The sequence below is a fragment of the Sinocyclocheilus grahami genome, unplaced genomic scaffold, assembly GCF_001515645.1.
Source record: "Sinocyclocheilus grahami isolate Dianchi unplaced genomic scaffold, SAMN03320097.WGS_v1.1 scaffold25.1, whole genome shotgun sequence".
NCBI lineage: Eukaryota > Metazoa > Chordata > Actinopteri > Cypriniformes > Cyprinidae > Sinocyclocheilus > Sinocyclocheilus grahami.
The window spans coordinates 3,480,585-3,508,314 of NW_015505204.1; the positions used below are offsets into that span (position 1 = coordinate 3,480,585).

Consider the following 27,730-nt stretch of genomic DNA (forward strand, 5'->3'; position numbering starts at 1 on the left):
ATAGATGGAAAAGACAGCGAAAGTAGATCTGACTGAGAACAAATTGTTGCTGAATAATACAACACAAATCAATTTCTCACTCTGCCTGATCGGCAGGTTGGATCGCTCCCGGCCAACTGAGCAGCAATGGCTGCTTTTGTTCTGATGGAGTGAGGGAGGAGAGAGAAAAAGATTTATTCTTTCTCTCTAGCACTCTACTCTATTCTGCTGTTTTGGACCTTGTGTGTAAAGTCAATCAATGCTTCTCTGCTTTGATGACTTGTTTCGTTACAGGAATCCAAGATAAGCTGTGCAAAATAGTTTGCTTTAATTTTTGTACCTTGTATTCAATGTATAATAGAGATATTATAGGAAATTATTGGGCATGTGCTCCATCAGATTTTTGAGTTAAGTGCATAGTGTTATTTTAACATTATTCATGTACAATTATAGTACTGTATTTATAAATATTTTAATTGTAAATTCAGTTTAAGTTGTAGTAATTTTGTGTATCCAGGGCAGTGAACACTGCTGTAGGGAAACCGGGTGAATGCACAGTTTGATTAATTCAGAAGATTCTCTAATTTTCTCTGAATCTGATGTGTGCTGTTGTGACATTCATGCATATTCTGCGTCATCAGTTTCAGCGAAGCATTAATTATATCTTTCAACTTACTTGCCTCCTAGTGTTAAATATATCCTACAAATACTATATGTATCGATTAAACCACTTCACACCTCATCGAGCACTACTGTGTAGCTGTGATTTACCCGCACGATTTGGTAACCTAAAATCAATAGTTTTACTATTCTCAATCTGCTCTGTGCACATTTCTCATGTGCTTTTGTGATTATTAAAAAATTCAGAATGTGAGGACACTGATATGAACATTTCACCTTCGATTTGTACTTTGTACTTTTGTGGTTAGCTCGAAGTTGTTTTGTTATTAAATATGAATTATGTGGGATTTCATTATATAAATGGCTGAATTGTACATCAGCATTGTTCATAATTCAATTCAGAGTATTAAAGCGTTTTTTGCAGATTGTACAGAGGAACATTTGGACCTTGTGCCATGTAATTTTGGCAGTTGAACATGCCAGCGGGCACAGCTTACTAGAGTGGCACGATGCCTATTTATATAACCCTGAAACAGCATTTCTCAGACCTGTGAGGACAGCGGCCATGACATCTGCCAAGAGTTAAAGGGGTCATATGATGCAATTTCAATTTTTCCTTTCTCTTTGGAGTGTTACAAGCTCTTGGTGCATAAAGAAGATCTGTAAAGTTGCAAAGACTAAAGTCTCAAATCCTATTATAAAGAGATATTCTTTATAAAAGTTCAAACTTGTCCACACCCTCCTAAAGCGCCTCGTTCTAACACGCCCCCACATGTCTACATCACTGTGTGGGAGGATTTGCATAACACCGCCCAAATGTTCACGCAAAGAAAGAAGGCGTAACTTTTATTCTCGATTTTAATATGCTGATTTGCTGCTCAAGAAACATTTATTTTTATCATCAGTGTTATAAAACAGTTGCACTGTAATAATATTTTTATGGAACGCATGATGCATTTTTAAGGATTGCATGATGACTAGAAAGTTCAAAAGAACATTTATTTGCAACATAATTCTTTCCTATCACTTCTAATCAATTTAATGCATCCTTGCTGAATGAAAACTTACTGACCCCAAACTTTTGAACAGTTTTATATTTCTGCATAATATGAGTATTGTACATCAGCTGTAAGATAAGAGATAAGTCAGGATCTTAAGAAAATATGTTTTGATATCAAGATAAACGATATCCGCTTCGTCATGCCTAGAGCTGATCCGTGCTGGTTGCTGAGGAAATACAGCAACTTCACGCTGTGGATCACCGGATCGGCTTTCACCTTGGATGAAGCGGGGTCCAGCCTGGGGTCGTCACATGTGGTTGCCGCAAGCCTGCCGGATGTTCCTTCGTCGAATCCGCCGGCTGCGCCGTTCTCAAGACCGCCGGCCGTTCCTCACTCTAGCCCGCCGTGTGTGATGCATTTTATGGAAGACTGTTTCCTGAACCTGCAGTTCTGCATAGCCTACAATGGGTCTGTGCTCAAAGGCTGTTCTATAAAGTGGGGCAGGTGGAGATGCTGTGTGTTTTGTTGTGAAAGTGAAACTACTTTGTTTGGCCTTCCAAAAGAGGACGATATCCGCTTCGTCATGCCTAGAGCTGATCCGTGCTGGTTGCTGAGGAAATACAGCAACTTCACGCTGTGGATCACCGGATCGGCTTTCACCTTGGATGAAGCGGGGTCCAGCCTGGGGTCGTCACATGTGGTTGCCGCAAGCCTGCCGGATGTTCCTTCGTCGAATCCGCCGGCTGCGCCGTTCTCAAGACCGCCGGCCGTTCCTCACTCTAGCCCGCCGTGTGTGATGCATTTTATGGAAGACTGTTTCCTGAACCTGCAGTTCTGCATAGCCTACAATGGGTCTGTGCTCAAAGGCTGTTCTATAAAGTGGGGCAGTTCCAACTTTGCAAGGACAGTCTGGCGCTTCTGACTCGCAGACTAGATTTAAAGAATTTGCCACTGATGATTCAAACTCGATTTAGTCGTTTCTCCGATCACAAATCCAGACATGGTTTTATGTTTACGCGGCGCAATACGCAACGCAACAAAAAAACACAGTATGAGTCATTATAATCATTATTTATGTCCCCACTGGATGCAACAAATGCCTCGTGTGTAATGGGTTTTACTGGTTTTGTCTCGTCGTGCTGGGAGATGGCATCACAGTATGTTAAGGGGCGTAACATTTCCGTCACACGCTTGAGGTATTCAGCCAATCACAATGCACTGGATAGCTGGCCAATCAGTGTACACCTCGCTTTTCAGAACGATGAGCTTTGTAAAAATCGACGCGTTTCAGAAAGGCGGGGCATAGAGGAGCAACAATAATGTACAGTATGTGGAAAATAATGTGTTTTTTTTTACCTTAAACCGCATAAACACATTGCATTACACAAAATACACAACATAATGTTCTTTTTAGCAACATCATATGACCCCTTTAACTGAACTCAATAGTGCTTTATCCATACAGACCCTTTCCACCTTTTTTTTAATTGGGTCTCCATCCTACTCTTATTCTGTCTCATCAAGAAGCTCTTTGACTTAATTTTTTTCCTCAGCTACATCCTCCTCCTCTTTATGTTGTTTCATTTCTACTGTTACAGTACAAACAGGGACAAAAGATCTCAGTGGAAAAAGCTGGGAGCGATTAGACTTCACTCCAGAGTCTTACACTTGCATTTCTGCATCTCTCACTTTTTCGCTGGCCTCCGCCTCCATCTCATAATCTCTCCCTCTCGTTCTTACTCTATCACTGGCAGCGGCTATTTTTATCTATTCTGTGGGTTTACTGGTGAGTGAGTGTACAGGTTGTAGAAGTTCTCGCTGGTGGATTGTGCCCTGGAGAACATGTCCTGATGATTCTTCACTTAGAAAATCAGAGGAAGTGTTTACAGCTTGTTTGCTCTAAGTCAGGTTGTCATTCTGTACAACACTGGGATTCTACTGCTGATGTCTGTTACTACACTAGTGTTTAGTAGAGCTTGGTTTGTAGAACGTAACATTTATTGCTCTTGTGCATTTCTTGGTCATATTTAGGCACAATCTGTGAACATAGCTGTTTAAAAATGAGAGTTCACTGACTTTTAGCGCATGTCTGGTAACTTTGAAGCCTTTTAGGCCTATATGCTAGTGTACTCCTAAAGGCTTAAGGCATATATTTCTATCCTTCTATTCCTGAAAAGTGGAAACATGCAAAACCAAATGTTTGTCCAGTCAAAATCTCACACTAGCAATAGGAAATAGAACTGAACAATTAATTGTATTTTAATCATTATTACGATTTCTAATCATCTGTGATATGGGCCAACTGGTCATTTATTCTGAAAAATAACATTTGCATTAGTAACAAGACTCAACAAGCTTTCATGCTTGTCCCCCAATCAAAGATTTCTATGAATATTTAGATTTTTTAAAAGTAATTTTAATAATTTAGTTGTCTTTTTGCTTGGTTTCTTTAAAAAATGTCTATAGATTTTTTTTTTTACTTTTTATTATATTAGTACATCAAGTTAAACTAAATGAAAATGAGAAATGTTGCATTGGCAACTAGATGAAAAAAAAACTGTGATTAGAAATGTGTTTTTTATAAGAGTTTAAAGTTTTTTATGAGTTTAAGTTTTAGTAACCAATAATAATACTTTTAATAATATTTTTTAGGACTTTGAGATGCCTCTTCAGAATGACTTGTATGGTTTTATTGTGGAATTTAACAAATTTGTCCATAATCAATATCTGTTGTGTAGACTAGATACAAATGATTTATGTATTTGTTATTTATGTTATAATGCTTTGAAATGTCTTTAGGCCTGACATTATTGCATACACTATGCAGTTGGTCAGTCCAATCTCATTTCCTTTAACATCCTTCCTCTTTTAATCATAATTATGTCAGTTAGAGAGTATGAGATGAATGTACTGCAACAATATGAAATTAATATTTACTCCCCTGTTGTGCAAAGCAAGTAAAAAGTGATATCATGATTTGTGAACTTTGGCTGGAGTGGCACCCAACACTTCCCGCAGCCAGCGGTGCATTATCTGCCAGGTTGCTCATGCCCAGCTAAAGAGTGAATGACATTAACAGCGATCGTGATCTGTTTGTTTGGAGCACTGCCTGGCTCTACAGAATTGCAGTGGCACTGCAGCAACAATGCAGCTGGGGGAACTGGAGAGGCTAAGTAAATTAGCATTTAAATCACATCTGACCCGAACTGTGCAAAATGAAATTGAGCACGCTGAACACTTATTAGGGGAGGTTGAAGGAGAACCGCATGGTGGGGAGGGGAAAATTAGAAGCATAGGGTTTACATAACTGATGTCTCCTAAACTAGCTCTTTTGTTAGCGTTAAAGCTAAGTTAAGCCTAAAATTTGATCAGCTACAAAAAAGTTATTATTAAAGCATTGCAGTTTAAATAAGCACTTGCTACTTGTCCAATATTACTTTATAATATAATATAATATAATATAATATAATATAATATAATATAATAATATTTCCTAAACATCCACATTTCACTATGCATGTGAACATTTGACTAATTCTTTGTTGCACTAATTTGATCTAATATTTGTTTATTTACTTATTTATTTAATGTTATAGATGTATGTACAAATGAGAATCAATCAAATTACAAAATATATTTTCAGACAAATGTTTTGTTATTGATTTTCTGGTAATTAATGTAACTGTTTTTCAATAACTAGAATATGTAAAAGAACAGTGCCCCTGCTGTTGAGGCTAAAGGCATGATAATTGATATAGACATCATGATAAATAGCTGGCTTACTTTTCCATTTGTTGACATGGCATGATTAGATTCAGATGGTTAATATTTATATATTTGGTTATATTTATATATTTATATTTATATAATATTTATATAATCACCACATATATAATTAAACTATTATTATAACACCTGTAAAACCGTTTAAAATTATTATAGTCTCAGCTTCAAGCAGTTTAAGAAACATTAAAATTCTTTATACTTTTTTTTTTACGTCATATGAGATGCACACAATCTATTATGTAATGCCGAAAGAGGCAGCTTGTAATGGCTTACCTTACTGTATAACTTTTTTCACACTTTGATTTTAAGGAGCTTAATGAGAAACTGTCTTTTCAGAGCATGATTCGAGTAGATGCCACTGACATTCCGATAACTCATACTAATATGACTTAAAGTAGCCCGTAGCCTGTACCCACCGCCTCGTCAGGTCTGCAAGTTCTATTACTCAAATAAAGTCAAAGTGGCAGCTAAATAGTTCTTGTTGAGTAATCTAAAGGGAGTGCTTATGCACCTGAATAACCTTTAGTCCTTTCTACATATGTCATATTGTTCGTTGTTTCTTTTTGTATGACAAAATAAGACAAATAATACATTTCATGGGTATCAAGATTTTTTAAACTCTAATATTTGCCATGAGCCTCAAGAAAGCTTTTCTGTGTGTATAATGAGATTTTAATGACCATTTTTCACAGGTTTGAATATAAACCATTGTTTTATTGAGGATGAAAACAAAATACCATCCCTTCTCTCCCTCTCTCTCTCAGTCTTTTGTACTTCAGTATGAGTTTTGATTCACCTCCTACTTTATTGCCAGATGTGCAAATTAGTCCACCGGCTCATATTGAGAAATGTTGATGCACAAAGCCTTTTTTACAGCAGAGGGTTTCAATGGGATTTGGGAAGCATTGTACCCTTAAAGAGACAATTTCCTACAAAAGAGCCGTTTGAAAAGATTTAGGAGGTGCTGTGTGTGGGGTTTAGGGAACGGCAAGATCACCAATGGCAACTTAATTTGTCTGAAATAAAAAAGTCTTTAAGCAGTTTTTCTGTAATCTTTTGAGATTGCAGTGAAGAAAATATTAAGATGTTGTTTGGTGGCTGCAGTACACATTGCAATGAAATAGTTTTTTAAGGCGGGGGTTCTCAAAATGGATCACAGGTCAGTACTAATGAGGGTCAAAGACAAGAAAACAACACTAAAAGCAGATGATACATGTATATCATAGTTACAGTTGGAAAATAAATAGGATTATCAGTTTTTGAAAAGAGAAAATGCTTACTTTTTGGATGTTGTTGATATTGAATGCTGTTTGTCCAATGAAACTCGAGAATTCTAAATAATAAAGAAAATGTTATCCAGGATAATAGGCATGAGTGATTTGTCCTTTGGTGTAGTAAATTACTGGCTGTTGAGAGCATGAAACCATCAAAATTCAATTGATATTTAGAAATCAAGCACTCAAACGTCTCTGGTTACGCATGTAGCCATGGTTCCCCGAGAGGGAACGAGATGCTGCGCCCCCTAGGGGGCACATTGGGGAATGCTACCAGCATGACCGGTTTCTGAAGCACATGTGAAACAACGCCAATCCTATTGGTCCACATGGCCCATGACGTCATAGGCAGGGTGCCCGGAAGTATAAATGAGCACCTGCTGAATACGTCACCAACTTAGTTGTCTAGTGAGCAATAGTGAGCAATACTAGCCTGGATACACAAGACCACTGAAGAGACTAAACTAGAAAGCCTCTCGAGGAGCTCAAGAGATCGCCACTTAAATCTCAGATGATGAGAGTAGCTGCTGAGCTAGAACACAGCTATCCTCAGATAGCTATGTCCTAAAGGTCTTATGGAGACTTGTAGACCACAATAACAATCTAGATAGCCTTCCTGCAGAGCTGCCCAGACCACAGAGAGTGGGCTATCTACTTACAACCCTAGCAGGGGAGATAGCACTGTCTAGGCAAGGGCTCAAGGAGACCGCTACCTAAAGACCCTAAAAAGGGAAGCAGTCACTGAGCTAGCACATATACTGTATATCCTCAGATAGCTATGTACCTAGGAAGGGCTACTAGAAGGGGGACCGACTGAAACTACCCAGACTACAAAGAGTGGGCTGTCTACTTACAACCCAAAGAGGGGAGACAACACTGTCTAGGTAAGGGCTCAAGAGACCGCTATTTGAACCCTAAGCAGGGGAGCAATCACTGAGCTGGCACATAGCTATCCTCAGATAGCTTGGTTATAGGAAAGGGGACCACTCCAGGAGGGGGCTCACCGCAACTGCAGTAGAACACAGCTTGCCTCAGATAGCTGTATTCAAGTAAGCCCGTCCTGCCATAACAATGGCTGGAATATAACCACCCTCAGATGGCTATACTAAGGAGGTTCCCAAGCAGTGTCAATCCCACAGAAGGTTAGCAAAGCACAGTGTTATTGACCAGGAGCTCACAAGAGGGAGATCCGGACCATCAGTAAATGATTCACTAAAGAGCGAACACATAAACATCATTAGTCCGAGATCAAAGCCTAATGTAAGTTGTGGCCATAACACTAGAGGGCTGGACACAGCTATCCTCGAAGAGCAGTTCACTCAGATAAGGCTGAAGATAGCCCAGACCACGGAAGTGGGCCATCTACTTAAAACCCTGAAGGGGAGACAGCACAGTCCATGCAAGGGGCTCACGGAGACCACTATTTAAAACCCTAAATAAATAAATAAACTGTGCCGCGGCAACAGCGGAACCGGCCCGCGAGACACAAATGCTTTGTTCCGCATCCCTCGGGAATAGGAACAAACGCGAGCAGAGCCTAGACATCGTGATTCATCATGATGAGCGCGTAACTCTGAACACGTGTGCTCTTCGCTGAGACAAACGCAAAAGCAGAATATGCCCTCGAGTGTTAGAATCCAAACATGGAGGCACACATTCCCTAAGGCGCTGCTCGACTCGAGCGCTATCCGCGGGATCCGATAACCCAAAAAGAGCGTCTTAAACCCGCGAATCCCGCAATCCAAGTCTTTCGCTGTGCCTCGGCAACAGCGGGACCCAAACCGCAAAACGCTTGTCACTCATCTCCCAAGAAGAGGGACAAACGTGAATGTAGCTTCTCATTGGATAACACTCACAATGAGTGCGTTCAGCGCCCTCGAGCACTGCACACGCAATCTCCTTACCAAGATACATGACGCATAGATCATGTGTGTCCTCAAGTGACAGAAACCTCGGGCACGGAGGCACACACTTTCCACAGCGCTTACCTGCCTTGGTCTCTCACACGCACTTCAAACTGACGGTTCCTGAAGACAACAAAAGTTGGTGACGTATTCAGCAGGTGCCCTTTTATATTTCCGGGCACCCCGCCTATGACGTCATGGGCCATGTGGACCAATAGGATTGGCATTGTTTCACACATGCTTCAGACACCGGTCATGCTGGTGGCATTCCCCAATGTGCCCCCTAGGAGGCGCCGTGTGGAGTTCCCTAGAAGGGGAACTGTAAAGACTGTATATCGTACTTAATATTTTAAATGATACACTTTAAAATAAAGGTCCTACAGAGGGTTTCGCTATCAGTGAAGCGTTCTTAAACAAACCATTTTTTCTAAGTGTAAAGAACATTTTTATGATCTGAAGAACCTTTTTCCACTATAAAGAACCTTTTGTTCAATGGAAAGGATCTATGGATGTTAAACCATCAATGCCAATAAATAACCATTATTTATAGATATATTATTAAAACAATACATATACTGTTCAAAATTTGAAATTGGAAACCTTCTGGTTGTTAGATGTTAGTAAAACATGTCCATATTTAATGTGATGAACTGCACCTGTTGCACACTTGTGTGAACTTGAGGAGAACTGACTTCATGCAAAGACCAACAATGAGTCAGAAAAGTAAAGTCGGCTGTGAGAAAACCTGTAAAATAATTTGTTTGCAGATGCCATGGTCATATTTTGCTATATAATGCATTCATGCATTTTAAAGCATGACTTCAGCATCCAAATAGTGTTGGGCACACATGGAGTCTGTCATGCAGGTCAGATGCACATCATGCAGAGCAGGTGTGCACAGTGTTAGGGGAAGTTAATGTATTCTTTGACTCTGCATTAGAGTCAGTGACCCTTCAAGAGTGAGCCAGCCTAAACTCTTTGCATCATCAGAGCTGGAGATCAATCCTCATTAGCATATTGCTCCCTAGCAACCAGAACATGAACAGGACATCTGTTGTTCTGTAATCACTTTCTGTCAAACAAGGCAGAAGAACAACAGATTACCTCATAACCTGTCCTTCTGTTCACCTCCTGAACTGTCTCATAAAGGTAGCTCAGTGTGAACCTAAACTAATAGTGTTGATTCATCCTAGTGACTTGATTTTTTAAATGGGTGGACTAGCAGTTATGGGATTTCAATTATAAGTGAATACTTTTTTCATTTATTCAATATATTAATTCTAAAGCTGTAATTGAATTTATTAAAGTGGATATTATTGCAATATTGGTTTATTTTATTATTTATTATTACTACATAACTTGGCACCTTCATATAGTACTGATTGTTTGTCAGGATATGTTCCAAATCTGAGTTTAAGATCTTCAAGTGCTTGTCTTTTAGTATACTATACAGTGTAAACTAAAACAATATATACTGCAAATTAAAAAAACAAAAACAAATAGTTTCACCTTTTACATTTACATTTAGTCATTTAGCAGAAGCTTTTATCCAAAGCGACTTACAAATGAGGACAATAGAAGCAATCAAAACCAACAAAAGAGCAACAATATGTAAGTGCAAATGACAAGTCTCGGTTAGCCTAACACAGTACACGTAGCAAGGTTTATATATATATATATATATATATATATATACTGCATACACACACACACACAAAGAAAAACAAGTAGATAAAATAGAAAAAATACTGTATAAAGCTAGTGGGGTTTTTTATAAAAAAGAAGATAAATAGATAAAGTAGAATTAAAATAGAATAGAAAGTGCTAGAGGGTCAAATAAAGATGGAACAGATGTGTTTTAGTCGTTTTTTGAAGATGGCTAAGGACTCACTTTTAAAGGAGTATTTCACTTCCAGAATAAAAACTTCCTGATAATTTACTCACCCCCATATGTTTATTTCTTTTTTTCTTCAGTCAAAATGAAAGTAAGATTTTTGAGGAAAACATTCCAGGATTTTTCTCCATATAGTGGACTTCAGTGGGAGCCAACAGGTTGAATGTCCAAATTGCAGTTTCAATGCAGCTTCAAAGAGCTCTACGTGACCCCAGCTGAGGACCCTAAGTCTTACAGTATCTAGCCAAACGGTCATTTTATAAAAATGTATATACTTTTTAACTACAAATGCTTGTCTTGATCTAGCGATGCACATTTGTGACTTCATTCATTGCACAATCACGTTGGAAAAGTCACACAGTTCTTCATCTGTGTACTCCGGTTCAAAAAGGTAGGGTAGGGTTAAAAACTCAACATCAAACATCAAAATGTTCTGACACCATTGTTTTACCTTTGTTTTTTTGTAAAGGGCCTTTGACTTTCTTTGCACGTTTACTTTGTAAACGCAGAGTCTGTACTTCTGCCTACGTCACGCGTGACCTTTCCTTTGACTACATAATGCGTTAGATCAAGCTAATGCAAGACAAGCATGGTTAAAAAGTATATACATTTTTATTTATTTTTTAGAAAATGACCGATCTTTTCACTACGACACCATTGTTTTACCTTTGTTTTTTTGTAAAGGGCCTTTGACTTTCTTTGCACGTTTGCTTTGTAAACGCAGAGTCTGTACTTCTGCCTACGTCACGCGTGACCTTTCCTTTGACTACATAATGCGTTAGATCAAGCTAATGCAAGACAAGCATGGTTAAAAAGTATATACATTTTTATTTATTTTTTAGAAAATGACCGATCTTTTCACTATAGATAAGATCCTTATTCCTCGGCTGGGATCATGTAGATGCCTTTGATGCTGCATTGAAACTGAAATTTAGACCTTTCACCCATTGGCTCCCATTGAAGTCCACTATATGGAGAAAAATCCTGGAATGTTTTCCTCAAAAACTTTTAAAAAATTTTCGACTGAAGAAAGAAAGACAGACATGAACATCTTGGATGACATGGGGGTGAGTAAACTGTCAGAAAATTTTTATTCTGGAAGTGAACTAATCTTTTAAAGAGCCACCGCTTGTTTTTCTTTCACAGGTTTTGACAGTTCTGTGGGCAATAATTGAGAAACGAGTTTATTTATAAATTAAATGCAATTCAGTCATAATATCTGTTTAATAGCTTCAACAAAGCAAAACTAAAATCTTTGCAAACTACGCTAAATTGGAAATCTATGTACGGAGAGATTTGAGAAATGGTGTTTCAGTAACATAAGCATTTTCGCATTTTCTAAAAACAAAGCAGATCTTTTTTTTTTCTCTCCAGTTAGCCTCCATTAACTTCTGGAAATAAGCTTCCATAGTTCCATAGAGTTCAACAAAAGCAGTGCATTTTCAAAAGGCTACTCTTCTTTGACGTCATTTTTATTGTGTATGGATATTATTCATTTATCCACATCCATAAATTGAGGATAGTGCTATGTACACAAGTAAGACCGGTCTTCAGTGCACTTTAGTTTGTCTCCTTGCCAAACAGAGTGAACAACATGCCTCCTTTCATTCAGTCATTGTCTGTCAACAAACCTTTACTCATGGTAAAATAAGCTGCAAAACCTATTATGTAGCTGAGCTTCTGTCATGGTACTGAAAAATGTAGTTAGTTTACTAGCATCACTGGTTTTAGTTTTTACTCCCCAGGACTGCATGGAAGTGAGCAAGAACAATTCATTCACTTCATTCATATCAAAGTCTAGCAAACTACTACAGCAGACTCATCCATCTTTACAGTGATCCAGTTTCATTTATCTTCAATGCAGTGTTGAGGTACATATGAACGGCATCCAGACCATTCTCACAGGTCAGAATACAAGATGCCATTTATTTACTTGCGAGCCATGTGTTGTAAGTCATTACTACAGTCTGTAGCGGTGCATGCTGGCTGGGATGTTATCAGTCTCATTCCGTGGGCAGGTTGAGGAATGGTGTTGTTAGCTAAAGGGCCGTCTGAAGGTTAGTGTTCATATTGATGGATGAAGAAGGGATATAGCTTATTGCTAGCATTACCCTCACACCATGGAAGAAATACCAACAATTCAGGTGTAGGGAAACGAGCCAACCTCACAAGCGGTTCATTATAAAATCAAACCTGAAGGAAATTACTGTACTATCTCCTTTCTCAAAGCTCTTTGTTAAATTCACTTTTGTGTCCTTTTTCCCCTTTTCAATGCCCCTTCCCTGGAGTTCAGGTGCTTCTATTAGCTTACTTCATTAAGTGGAGGTTGATTGTTTTTTTCCTATGGGACCTTTTGTGATATATGCAATAAGGTTGAGTGAGGGATCAAATGCTTGTCTTGATCTAGCGATGCACATTTGTGACTTCATTCATTGCACAATCACGTTGGAAAAGTCACACAGTTCTTCATCTGTGTACTCCGGTTCAAAAAGGTAGGGTAGGGTTAAAAACTCAACATCAAACATCAAAATGTTCCGACACCATTGTTTTACCTTTGTTTTTTTGTAAAGGGCCTTTGACTTTCTTTGCACGTTTGCTTTGTAAACGCAGAGTCTGTACTTCTGCCTACGTCACGCGTGACCTTTCCTTTGACTACATAATGCGTTAGATCAAGCTAATGCAAGACAAGCATGGTTAAAAAGTATATACATTTTTATTTATTTTTTAGAAAATGACCGATCTTTTCACTATAGATAAGATCCTTATTCCTCGGCTGGGATCATGTAGATGCCTTTGATGCTGCATTGAAACTGAAATTTAGACCTTTCACCCATTGGCTCCCATTGAAGTCCACTATATGGAGAAAAATCCTGGAATGTTTTCCTCAAAAACTTTTAATGGAAGCTTATTTCCAGAAGTTAATGGAGGCTAACTGGAGAGAAAAAAAAAAGATCTGCTTTGTTTTCATTTGTGTAGAAAATGCTTATGTTACTGAAACACCATTTCTCAAATCTCTCCGTACATAGATTTCCAATTTAGCGTAGTTTGCAAAGATTTTAGTTTTGCTTTGTTGAAGCTATTAAACAGATATTATGACTGAATTGCATTTAATTTATAAATAAACTCGTTTCTCAATTATTGCCCACAGAACTGTCAAAACCTGTGAAAGAAAAACAAGCGGTGGCTCTTTAAAAGATTAGTTCACTTCCAGAATAAAAATTTTCTGACAGTTTACTCACCCCCATGTCATCCAAGATGTTCATGTCTGTCTTTCTTTCTTCAGTCGAAAATTTTTTAAAAGTTTTTGAGGAAAACATTCCAGGATTTTTCTCCATATAGTGGACTTCAGTGGGAGCCAACAGGTTGAATGTCCAAATTGCAGTTTCAATGCAGCTTCAAAGAGCTCTACGTGACCCCAGCTGAGGACCCTAAGTCTTACAGTATCTAGCCAAACGGTCATTTTATAAAAATGTATATACTTTTTAACTACAAATGCTTGTCTTGATCTAGCGATGCACATTTGTGACTTCATTCATTGCACAATCACGTTGGAAAAGTCACACAGTTCTTCATCTGTGTACTCCGGTTCAAAAAGGTAGGGTAGGGTTAAAAACTCAACATCAAACATCAAAATGTTCCGACACCATTGTTTTACCTTTGTTTTTTTGTAAAGGGCCTTTGACTTTCTTTGCACGTTTGCTTTGTAAACGCAGAGTCTGTACTTCTGCCTACGTCACGCGTGACCTTTCCTTTGACTACATAATGCGTTAGATCAAGCTAATGCAAGACAAGCATGGTTAAAAAGTATATACATTTTTATTTATTTTTTAGAAAATGACCGATCTTTTCACTATAGATAAGATCCTTATTCCTCGGCTGGGATCATGTAGATGCCTTTGATGCTGCATTGAAACTGAAATTTAGACCTTTCACCCATTGGCTCCCATTGAAGTCCACTATATGGAGAAAAATCCTGGAATGTTTTCCTCAAAAACTTTTAAAAAATTTTCGACTGAAGAAAGAAAGACAGACATGAACATCTTGGATGACATGGGGGTGAGTAAACTGTCAGAAAATTTTTATTCTGGAAGTGAACTAATCTTTTAAAGAGCCACCGCTTGTTTTTCTTTCACAGGTTTTGACAGTTCTGTGGGCAATAATTGAGAAACGAGTTTATTTATAAATTAAATGCAATTCAGTCATAATATCTGTTTAATAGCTTCAACAAAGCAAAACTAAAATCTTTGCAAACTACGCTAAATTGGAAATCTATGTACGGAGAGATTTGAGAAATGGTGTTTCAGTAACATAAGCATTTTCTACACAAATGAAAACAAAGCAGATCTTTTTTTTTTCTCTCCAGTTAGCCTCCATTAACTTCTGGAAATAAGCTTCCATAGAAACTTACTGTTCAACAAAAGCAGTGCATTTTCAAAAGGCTACTCTTCTTTGACGTCATTTTTATTGTGTATGGATATTATTCATTTATCCACATCCATAAATTGAGGATAGTGCTATGTACACAAGTAAGACCGGTCTTCAGTGCACTTTAGTTTGTCTCCTTGCCAAACAGAGTGAACAACATGCCTCCTTTCATTCAGTCATTGTCTGTCAACAAACCTTTACTCATGGTAAAATAAGCTGCAAAACCTATTATGTAGCTGAGCTTCTGTCATGGTACTGAAAAATGTAGTTAGTTTACTAGCATCACTGGTTTTAGTTTTTACTCCCCAGGACTGCATGGAAGTGAGCAAGAACAATTCATTCACTTCATTCATATCAAAGTCTAGCAAACTACTACAGCAGACTCATCCATCTTTACAGTGATCCAGTTTCATTTATCTTCAATGCAGTGTTGAGGTACATATGAACGGCATCCAGACCATTCTCACAGGTCAGAATACAAGATGCCATTTATTTACTTGCGAGCCATGTGTTGTAAGTCATTACTACAGTCTGTAGCGGTGCATGCTGGCTGGGATGTTATCAGTCTCATTCCGTGGGCAGGTTGAGGAATGGTGTTGTTAGCTAAAGGGCCGTCTGAAGGTTAGTGTTCATATTGATGGATGAAGAAGGGATATAGCTTATTGCTAGCATTACCCTCACACCATGGAAGAAATACCAACAATTCAGGTGTAGGGAAACGAGCCAACCTCACAAGCGGTTCATTATAAAATCAAACCTGAAGGAAATTACTGTACTATCTCCTTTCTCAAAGCTCTTTGTTAAATTCACTTTTGTGTCCTTTTTCCCCTTTTCAATGCCCCTTCCCTGGAGTTCAGGTGCTTCTATTAGCTTACTTCATTAAGTGGAGGTTGATTGTTTTTTTCCTATGGGACCTTTTGTGATATATGCAATAAGGTTGAGTGAGGGATTGTGGGAAACCAGTGATTAACTGTGGATATTCAGAGGGGCACTGTTGGTTCAGTAGCTACTGCTTTTTCAGGCTTGCTACAGAAACAATGGAAAGTTTTAAATCTTTGAAAGAGTTGTTACTCATCTATCATGCAGTGTTGTCATCCCACGCAGCATTTTCCATTACAGCCACTAGATAACTTATTACAAATGTGCTATGAAATATGAGGCGAGTCAATTCTTGGCTCGCTTCATTTCAAAGCAGATGTTTCTGAGGATGCTCTCTTACAAGCAAGTCTCCTACAGCAATGCACTAAACTGGTAATTAGCTTTGTTTACACTCTGAAGGAGCTTTTCTCCATTTATCCTCCACTTGCTTCTTTGAGAATGATTGATAATAGATATACTTTTTGCATCATTAAAGAAATAGTTCACCATAAAATGAATATTTTGTCATAATTGAATTGCCTTTGTGTTGTTGCAAACCTAAATAATGTATGTGTGTTTGTATGTATTTATTTTTAGTATTATTTGCTATGTATTTCCTGGCCAATCTTTTTAATATAATGAAAGTAAATGAAGAGTTTAAAGTTCCTAAAGGACCATTTAGAAGCTTTAAAGTTTTTAATTGATTAACGGTTTACATTTGGGTCTGTTCCTTACACAAAGTTATCAAGGACTCAGAATATACTAATGTACAGATTTATGATACTTTTGTGTACTTTTTGAAGCTTGACAGCTCCAGTTCCCTTTCATTGTCACTGCATGTTTCGACCATTTTGTTAAGTTTTTTTTTTCTTAAATTTTTCCTTTTGTGTTCCATGGAAGAAAGAAAGTCAGAGGGGTTTGGAATGGCATAAACAAGATGAGTAAACCTTTCCTTTAGGAATTTAATAATCACAGTGCCGTTTGCATTTGCCAGTTCTGTCTGTCTTCCTGTCACCACATTCTTATTCAGCTGCAAACCATGAGTGACATTTCAGAGCTAAATGTGTTAACACAAATGGTTCAATCAACAACAAATGCAGAGAAACGAATCACAGTATTTGTCTGTTCTTTAAAGCGATGTTTATGATAAAAATGTTTATGCAATAAATGTACATACAGTACTAGATGTATAATTTTTGTAAATCTAGACAGTAACTTTCATTTGGGTACTTCTTTTGGTCATCTGTGTAAAGCAGTGATGTCTGATTTGTGAACTAACTGTTCTTTTGAACTGCTGGTTCATTTTAAGGATTTGGTTTAGCCGATTCACAACATATATTTACATCACTTGGCTGTAATGGAGAAATTAGGGTGTAAACCTGTTATGCTGGTGAACTTAGAAAAACCAGGCACAGAACTGAAGAAGCCAACACAACATCCAATAGTGGACAAGACCTGACATAGAAATACAGAGGTTTAAATACACACAGGGTAACAATCTGTTATACCTTAACCCAAGTAATAAAGTTCTACAGCTAACCATGAAACAAACATTGTTTTCAACTTTATTTTGTGAATTATTTCCATCCTTGGTGTGATGTTTATTTTAGCGTTTTCAGGCATTTTTCTCCTCTCACATTGAATCCATTCAAAATATAACAAAACATCAAGTAAAATATTTGATTTAATTTGTAATATTAAAATTTTATCTCATCCAATATTTAATAAAATAAATTATCAACAGTGGATAGTGTGCAGCTGCATGAAAATTTAGTTTGCTACATTGAATCGCAAAGAAATTTATTACAAAGAAAATGATTTTCTAATTGTTAAAATTAAAATACAATGATATTTTGTCTAAATTAAAAATTACAAATAAAACGCTAAAAAATTAAATAAATATACAAGTGAATTCAGGCATGTGTTATAATGTATAGCATTAATAATGGATATTTTTGTAATATTTGCTTAGATTACGTAGATTACGTAACTGAAGAAGCCAACATAACATCCAACACTGGACAAAACCAGACATAGAAATACAGAGGTTTAAATACACAATCTGGCAAGACACACTTAAACACAATCAGGGAGTAATAAAGGAAGCCAAAAGAACTACAGACTGGCTACAAAGACACACCAGACAGGAAGCAACTTAAAAGTTCACATGAAAAAAAGCGAACACAGGCCAGAATCACACAAAAACAAAAAAAGTTAATTGTTGTATTTGAATCATAAATGCACATATCACAAATAAATCCATGCATCACAAATTGTGTATAATTTCTATTAATGCATCAAACAGAGCCCCCAAAATTTTTAAACAAGTTTAAAAGTTTGCACCATTAGTGTTGCAGTTTTTAAGATGGCATATGTAAATTTGAAAACATCCTTTTTTATTTTTTATTTGAACACTTCAATGCGTCCTATGAACGTTAAGAAGCATATCTGATTTTAATCTGTTGGACCCTAATTATACAGATTTGTCAACTAGTCAATCATACCACCCACCAACAAATGGATTATGAAAATATGTAGTTTTACCCATCTGTAGGATAGATGAAAGATTACTCATTCTTGTCGGAATGAATAATGCTCTTTTTTCTCCCAGTTAATTGGTCCTTCTGCGTACGGTTGTCATTATGCATGAGCATTTACAAATCCTTTAAAATCCATTTACAAATCTCTCTCTCTCTCTCTTTTCCCTCCAGTTTGTGGCGCAGCCAAACTGTCAGCAGCTCTTGGCCACACAATGGTATGACGGCTTTCCTGGCTGGCGGCGCCGTCACTGGGCAGTCAAGCTGGTCATGTGCTTCATTATCGGCCTGCTCTTCCCTGTCTTCTCGCTGGTCTACCTGCTGGCTCCAAAAAGCACACTGGGGCTCTTCATTAAAAAACCCTTCATTAAATTTATCTGCCACACAGCCTCCTACCTCACCTTCCTCTTCCTCCTCCTCCTAGCCTCACAGCACATAGCACGCACCAACCTACACATGCAGGGCCCTCCGCCCACTGTGGTGGAGTGGATGATACTACCTTGGGTGCTGGGTGAGTATGATTGGATGTGTCATGGGGATGTAGATCATAGAGCATGTATACATTTTGTTAATGAAATATATGAAATTGTGTGCACTGTATTGATATTCTTCAAATATTCAGGTCAGGGATTTTTACTTAGCCCTTAACCCAAGTAATAAAGTTCTACAGCTACTTAAGCCTTAAACCATGAAAAAAAACATTGTTTTCAACCTTATATTGTGAATTATTCCCACCTTTGGTGTGATATTTATTTTAGTGTTTTCAGGCATTTTTCTCTCACATTGACTTGAATCTATTCAAAATATCAAAAACATCAATTGAAATCGCAATCGAATTTGATTTAGTTTGTAATAAAGTTTATCTCATGCAGTACTTAATAAAATATATTATTGACAGTGGATAGTGTGCAACTGCATGAAAATTTAGTTTGATACAAAGAATTCCAAGAAATTTATTCCAAAGAAAATGATTTTCTAATTATGGCTATGATAACCAATTAAAATATATTTTGTCTAAATTAAAATTACAAATAAAATGCTAAATACTAAAATATACAAGTGAATTCACGCATGCGTTATAATGTACAGCATTAATAATGGATTTTTTTGTAATATTTGCTAAGATTAAATTTAACTGTTATTAAATTATTAGTGTTTCTAAATGTTAACTTGAAGTGTCAGATGATGGCAAAGCTATTTTAAATGTAAATATCAACTGATACAATAAATTAAAATTACAACTCTAAAAACTGAAATACAAGTGAATGCAGGCATTATGTACTATGTATTACTATATGAAAAATATAAATTAATTGTGAGATTAGCAGATTAAAGATTACAGTTAACAGTGTAATTAAATTATTACTGTTTTTATGCATTTTTTATTTATACAGCTGTATATAGAGTAAATAATGCACAAATCTGTACATAATTCTTCTGTTTCAGATTCATATCACAGTATTATTATTTATTGTTTGTTTTTTTTAGTCTTACTTATTTAAATGTTCTTTGTTCTCATGTCATGTATGTATGCATGTATGTACCAAGAGCTCCTTAAAAAACACTACAAATTACTTGTGTGTTTGCACACACTTGGTGAATAAAGCTAATTCTGATTCTGATTCTAAATGTAAGGAAAATAAGCATGTAGAATTAAAAATGCAATATCATCTAATATCTATCCAATTATATCAACTGATACAATAAATTAAAATATTTTCCAATAACCAGTATATTCTGTATTCCAAGTTTAGGCCTGTATGTTTGTGTGTTTTGCTCATAGGCTTTATATGGGCTGAGATTAAGGAGATGTGGGACGGAGGTTTTAATGTGTACGTCCATGACTGGTGGAACCTGATGGATTTTGCCATGAATTCTCTTTATTTGGCCACTATATCTTTAAAGATCGTCGCGTATGTCAAGGTGAGCGCCTCCTGTAAATGTTTTGCTGTCGATTCAGTCATCCACGCTCACACTCGAATGCACGCGAGCACATGCACGCAGACACACTCCAGACTTCATGACCATCTGCAGCTGTGTTAGTCACCCTGCATGGAAGGGGTTCCAGCCCACTTACAGCATGTGTGTGTGTGCATACGTGCAAAATGATAAATGGTCCAAGCCATATAATTTATGTTCTGTTTTGTGTTTGGACACATTCGCAAGAATTACGTTTACAAGCTATAAATGTTTGTGTGAATGTTCCTGTCTACATGTATTATTATTTTATAGAATGATTCCAAAACGTGGGAATATGCTGTAAAAAAACAATCTGTAAATTACTATTTCATTTTTTAATTTTTTACAATTTTTTTTCAGTGTTACTTGCTGTTTCTTTTTAATTGTTTGTGAAATTGAATAGCAATTTCTGAGTGAAAACTGTTTCTACTCTATTATTTTGTGTGTAGGGGGTGAATTTATTAGACAGTTAATATTGTGGTCTTAGTCCCAGTAGAGAACAGAATTTAAACCAAGAAGAGCTCAGCCATGCCTGGCACTGAAAAGCCGGTCTTATTTCTCTGCCTACTGAAACATGGAATTGAGGTATGGTGCTGAGGGGGAAGGCGTCTCGTTCCACCCTCAAGTGAAGTTACGCAAGGCAAAAGCTCAGCAAATGTCTTTAGAATCTGTTAGACCTTTGACTCAACTGCCTAGAACAAGACTGAGGCATATCCAGAACAAAAACTAATGGAAGAACTTCCACACACTGTAGTTTCCACATTGTACATTTCCATTATTCTTCACCAAACCATTCCAAAAATTTCTAGAAGGAATTCACTAAGAGTGATTTGAACCTACTGATAGTATTGTGTCATTTGTGTCTGCTGTCGTTATTATTACAGCACCTGATTCACTCAATGAATTATGCAAATCACGTTAGTTAATGGTGCAATCACGTGCTGATTGCAATTTTTATTGCACCACTGCAATCCAGGCATTTAAATCGACTCTTTAAAATAGCAAAATTTTACAGTATGTGTAGATATGTGATATGTAGTTATTACACTCTTCTCCATCTTCTGATCACCATTTGATGAATTACTGCTGCCATGATCACTAGAAAATGTACACAAACATTCCTTTCAAGTAGCGCAGCATTAACTGCAGCAGGCAAATAAGCCAATCCATTCACGTATGTGAATCCGATCCATTGAGCCACATTTGCATAAAAAGGAGGCTTATTTGCCCAGAAACAAATGACAGTGACTTGGCAATGAATTTAAGTATGCATGATGCAGCGCTATACCCGTGCATTTAGCACCTGGTTATGTTGTATTGTGGGTGTTAAAGTATGTGAATAAGGCTAAAAATTGACTTTACACAAATATGCAAAGACTTGGCTAACCATCGGTAAGCATAGTCCCAATGCACATACACTAATGAGTAAAAATGAAAAAATATGTAGCGCTATCAATGTTAATCATAAGAAATATTTCTTTGAGCAGCAAATCAGCATATTAGAACGATTTCTGAAGTATCATGTGACACTGAAGACTAGAGTAATGATGCTGAAAATCCAGCTTCAACATCACAAGAATAAATTACATTTTAAAATATATTAAAATAGAAAACAGCTATTTTAAACTGTAATAATATTTCACAATGTTACTGTTTTTCCTGTATTCCGATCAAATAAATGCAGTCTTGCACTACTATTGCATTAAGTTTACATAACTAGATGTAACTGTGTTTACATACTTGTGTAAAGCACATTTTAAATCACATGGTTTAGTGATTATTTCAATGCACTAAAGTGGCACAGCATATAGTTCTTACAATGAAACTAAATAATGAAATTGTTGTTTTCTCTAGTATAACAGTTCTCGTCCACGAGAGGAATGGGAGATGTGGCATCCGACGCTGATCGCTGAGGCTTTGTTTGCCATCGCTAACATCTTCAGCTCGCTTCGGCTCATCTCCCTCTTCACGGCCAACTCTCACCTGGGCCCGTTGCAGATCTCACTTGGCCGCATGCTGCTGGACATCCTCAAGTTCCTCTTCATCTACTGTCTAGTGCTGCTGGCCTTTGCCAATGGACTCAACCAGCTATACTTTTACTACGAGACCGAGGCAGCTGATGAACCCAACCACTGCAAAGGGATCCGCTGCGAGAAACAGAACAATGCATTCTCTACGTAAGTTTATCAGCTTTCCATTTTCTTTTTTTTCACCCTCTGACATCTGTTTGTTGTATTATTCCGTTTATTTAGTTCTTTAGCTCATTTGGATGGTTCATTTAAATGAATCATTTAAAACAACGATTCACAGATTCATTTTTGACTACTGTGCAGCAGTTGTCAAACTTTGATTTAAAATAATTAGCAAATATGCAATTAAACACAACAAGGCTGTAAAAGTGAACTAGTGAGTAGATGAGTTTACCTGTCCGGTGTGATGATGTTTAATGTCCTCAACAACATCAATTTAGCCGCTTGTTAGCAGCTTTTTTTAAAAAACTCACAAAGGAGGGTTACTGTGAAAATATATTCAGCTTATGTTAACTACCGACCTTGTTTCAGGCATTTAACCAAACACTTCTTCAAAAAACCCATTGACTTTGGGGTGATGGAATTGGAAGTGCTAAATGCTAACTTGTTAACATCCTCCCTGTGTCACGGTGTTGCCTACTGTGTAGGGACGAGGAGCGAAGGAGCGAGGAGACTTGGGAGAATTCACGAAAAGGCAATCTTTATTAATCCAAACACAGGAACACACACGTAGCACAGGAGATGAGACATTTAACACTAGAGGGCTTAAGTACCAATGAATTAAACAAGGGAATAAATGGGACACAGCTGGAAACAAATGAACATAATGGGAACAGGAACAGGAAAGACCAAAATATGGACACAAGGAAACACAAGAGAAAACTGGGTCACAGGGAGAACATGGGGAGCAAAACACAACACAGACAATCCAGGGGTGTGACACCCTGCAGCACTCTGTTGCCCCTATATCTTATGTACTGTAGTCAACTACTTTTTAGTAGTTCTATGTAGTCAAAATTATACCTTGACTGTTTTTGAACAATTTTAGATTGTTAGTAGTTTCAAGGAAACTTTCACAATGCTGTTTGTTTACAACATGCATTCATCCTTTCCTGCACTGCAGCTCCAGGTCAGCTTCAGTCAACGCCTGATAGGACAGCACTGATGCTGCTTCTGAATATTCATTAAGACATCTTGCTTTACCAGTGATTTGTTGATCAATGACACATCGATAACCGCACAATCATCCAACGCAGCACAATAATGCAGGTTCAGGAATCATCTCATGAATATGTATGAGCAAACATTGAGAAAGAAGAAGATAAATCTGTGCTGTGTCCTTCAGAAAACTGCAGCTGCTCTGTGAAATATAAACACCTGAAACATTAAAAAAAAAATTTTTTTTTAAACCTGAGCATGTTGTTGAAACGTCTGGGGATTTTCTTGCATTTCCATCAGAATTCCATTTTTTGCCTGCAGCTGCTTATGAGCTGTATGTGGCATTACCACACCGAGATATCAAATCCCTCAACTCCTATCACATCTGAAGCAGCATGAGCTCCTTCAGGCTTCCTGTGGTGTGTTTCTGAGGTTCAGTCAAAGAGACTCTACTTCACAGATTAAAGTCTTTGACATTCCACGCGGTTTGGGCCTTTAAAGACACAGAAAAAAAATGTAAATAAAAAAATAGAATTACATTTCTGGAAAACAGAAAAACTACTTAGGTTATGGGTGCGATTTGTGAGTATGTGTGTGTGTGTACATACACAGGTGCGTCTCAATAAATTAGAATGTCGTGGAAAAGTTAATTTATTTCAATAATTCAACTCAAATTGTGAAACTCGTGTATTAAATAAATTCAGTGCACACAGACGGAAGTAGTTTAAGTCTTTGGTTCTTTTAATTGTGATGATTTTGGCTCACATTAAAAATGTTCGAAAATCATGTTTTTTATCCTACATTCCAATTAATATCAATCAAACTGCAGTTGGGTTATTTTGATAATAATTGAAATAATAATAATGATAATTGAAAATAATGATAACTAAAAAAATACAGCTAACTGTATACAGCTAACTCTAACACAATAAAACACAATAAAAACATGATAACAAAATAAAAAACATGATTTATGAAAATTAATAAAAATGGAGATATCTGTTTTTGCAAATAAACTCTTATTTTCATATTATATATATATATATATATATATATACACACACACACACACACACACACACGGTATATTTCCAGAAAAACATACCCTATAAACTTTTTTATTATTATTATTATTTTAAGCCTGTTTGGGGAAAATATGTACACTTTATGTACTAAATTGTACCTTTTAAGGTACTAATGTTCACCCTTTAGGGAAAAATAAGGTACAAAGGTGTACTTTTTGTAAGGGTACTGCCCCAGTGACAGTTTTTGTACCTTTTTTTCTGAGTGTAGGATAAGGAAAATAAACTTTATTCAAAATATATTCTCGGAAAACAGGTATTCTCAAATAAATGAGAATTATATGTTACATTTAATTGAAATTTAGTTTATCTTGTATCAAGTATCTTGCCTTATGGATGTTTGGATATTTTTACTGGAAAAATTCTGAATCAAAATAGATTTCTGAAGACAGATCTTACACACACCAGTACACTCAGAACATATTCATGTCTTCTCTGTATTATTTTGGCCTTTCAATTCAAAAGCTTCAAATGCCAAATGTCGGCTGAAATGGCTCAGGATGTGGAGGGCTGCTGGCTCTAGTGGGCTGCCAGTTGTTATGTCACTATCTCTGACATGTCAGTGAGGTGCTTGAGGCACCTGTGTGCCTCCATTAGGGCTCCGCCACGGCAGGTCTGTCACGGCAGTCCTGTGCTTAAGGTACTGGCCACGCTTTATTTTTTATTCGTTTATTGTATCAGTGACATTGAATGTGCCAAAAATATAACATGGATGCAGCCTTCTAAATCCGGCCCATCTGTTCAAAATGGACACCACTATTCACAGCTTACACACAAATATATCGATGCCCTGCTCAGAAACATCATGTCCATTCAAAGCGAGGGGCCACTTGTCTTGTCACATTTTTAGCCCCATGGATTTAAATAAACCAAGCATCAAGTGGTAATCAAAAACATATCAAGCAATCAAGCATAAATGTTTATAGTGTGCGACATATATATATACATATATATATATATATATATATATATATATATATATATAGAGTGGGCACGGTGCTCACGCGCTGAAACTCCAAATACACCTTGCAGAAGAAACCCAGGGAATCCCTATAGCCATTGCTGAATAAACAGAAGATTTAACTGCTTTCAATAATTCAAGGTGACTAATAAACACACGGCTACGACAGTATATAGTTTATCTGAGTTCATCTTATTATAATATATAATAATGCAATGCTAATCGACATAGCCTTTATCACTGCTTAGAATACTATGAAATATGTTGCGTGCCTTATTCTGTGTAAGAAGCCACATTGTATATATAATTGTGTGTGTGTGTGTGTGTGTATATATATATATATACTATATATATACATATACATATGTACACACACACACATATATATATATATATATATAACTGTAAGATTTATAATTCTAAATCAAAATTTGTATATATACATACTGTACATATATTTAGAAAATGTATTATATAAATAAGTATGGTCTTTGTTTGCATTTATGACTCATAAATGAATAAATACTATTTATATTTCATATGTACTGTACTACACACTATACTACATACTATTACATGTTGTTGTTGGGGGTGTTTTCGGCCGTGTTTATCTTGCCTAGGGCACAAAGTGAGCCAAGGCTGCCACTGCACGTGCTGTTGGGAATTAAGACATTACAAGTCTGCTACAAACCCAAAATAAAATGATTTTTTCACCTGTCACACTGGATTCCCAGACACAGCACTTTCCATTGTCAGCATTCTCGCAATAGTCTTGCTGTATGTTTCTTTTTTATGTCTGTGCCACTGAAGTTTCTCCCATCAAACTCTATCAAAAGCAGTCTAATACCTGCTTCCATAGGTGCTATGTCCTTTCAGTTCTGCTGTAATTCCTCTTTCCTATTTTCAGGAAACCACATTGTGTTTATCTCTGCCAAGACTTTGATGAAAGTTGACGATGTTGAATATTTAATGCAAATAAATAAATAAATAAAAATCACAATTCCTGTCACCCGAAGGGAGCTCGTAGACGCACAAACTTCGACTATTAGAGGCAGCCAGACATTGCCTTCTGAAATATATGATGCTGTACATTGCAATACTGTAGCTTCTTATTTACAAAGCTGTGACAGCTTTGTCCTTCTGGCCCATCCTAAATGTGTCTCCATCGTCTTTCAGGTTATTTGAAACACTTCAGTCACTGTTCTGGTCGATATTTGGCCTCCTGAATCTGTATGTAACAAACGTGAAAGCTCGGCACGAGTTCACAGAGTTTGTTGGAGCCACTATGTTCGGCACCTACAACGTCATCTCATTGGTGGTTCTCCTCAACATGCTCATCGCTATGATGAACAACTCCTACCAGCTCATCGCAGTGAGTACTGACCACAATAATTCAAAAAGCCAGAAATATACTGTATTTTACACAGATTGTACTCAGATGATTGGCCAACAAATTGCAAGCAGGTTCCCAAAGTACAAACGTAAATACTTCCTGATGAATAGAAATTTTAGACTTTTTCACATTTAAAGATTTATTTTTCATTGAAAAGTTTTATATCAGTCAAATTTTGATTGAAAATTTTGAGGTTGGTAAGATTTTTTAATGTTTTAGAAGTCTCATGGTGATCAAGGCTTCATTTATTTGATCAAAAATACAGTAAAAAGAGTAATATTGGTAAATATTACAACTGTCACGAATCCGGTCCATGAACTTTCCTTTTCATTGACTCTCGCACCACACAAACTGTTGACAAGTTAAAATAATGTTTTCCATTTCAATATACATTCAAATGTATTTTTTTTCCCCTGTGATGGCAAATGAGGATTACTCCAGTCTTTAGTGTCACATGATCCTTCAGAAGTAATTCTGATATGCTGATTTGGTGTTAAAGAATAATTTCTCCAAACTGCAATTACTGGGGAGTAATTCACACTGTGATACATTTTTTCAGGTTTCTTTAAATAATAGGAATTTCAAAAGAACAGCATTTGTTTGAAATATACATTTTTGTAACATTATAACTATCTTTATGGTTACTTTTGGTCAGTTTAATGCATAGTTGCTGAATAAAAGTAAAAAAATAAAAATAAAGTAAAACATTGGACTGACCCCAAACTTTGGTTACACTTTATTTTAAGATGTTCTTGTTACAGTGTAATTATACATTTAATTACTGAATAATATTAATTAACTACATGTACTTACTATATGGTTAGGGTTAGGATTAGGGTTTGGCTTTGGGTTACTTGCATGTAGTTAT

At 36.7% G+C, this 27,730-nt stretch overlaps 1 protein-coding gene across 1 annotated transcript in view; it reads left to right on the plus strand.

The window, feature by feature from the left end:
* Positions 1-27,730, plus strand: part of trpc5a (transient receptor potential cation channel, subfamily C, member 5a) — a 72,183-nt gene that overhangs the window by 34,932 nt on the left and 9,521 nt on the right. The window contains exons 4-7 of the mRNA XM_016249325.1: positions 18,454-18,790; positions 20,063-20,202; positions 22,093-22,415; positions 26,646-26,841. Coding sequence (XP_016104811.1) covers positions 18,454-18,790; positions 20,063-20,202; positions 22,093-22,415; positions 26,646-26,841 — 996 coding nt within the window. The remainder of the gene's footprint in view (positions 1-18,453; positions 18,791-20,062; positions 20,203-22,092; positions 22,416-26,645; positions 26,842-27,730) is intronic.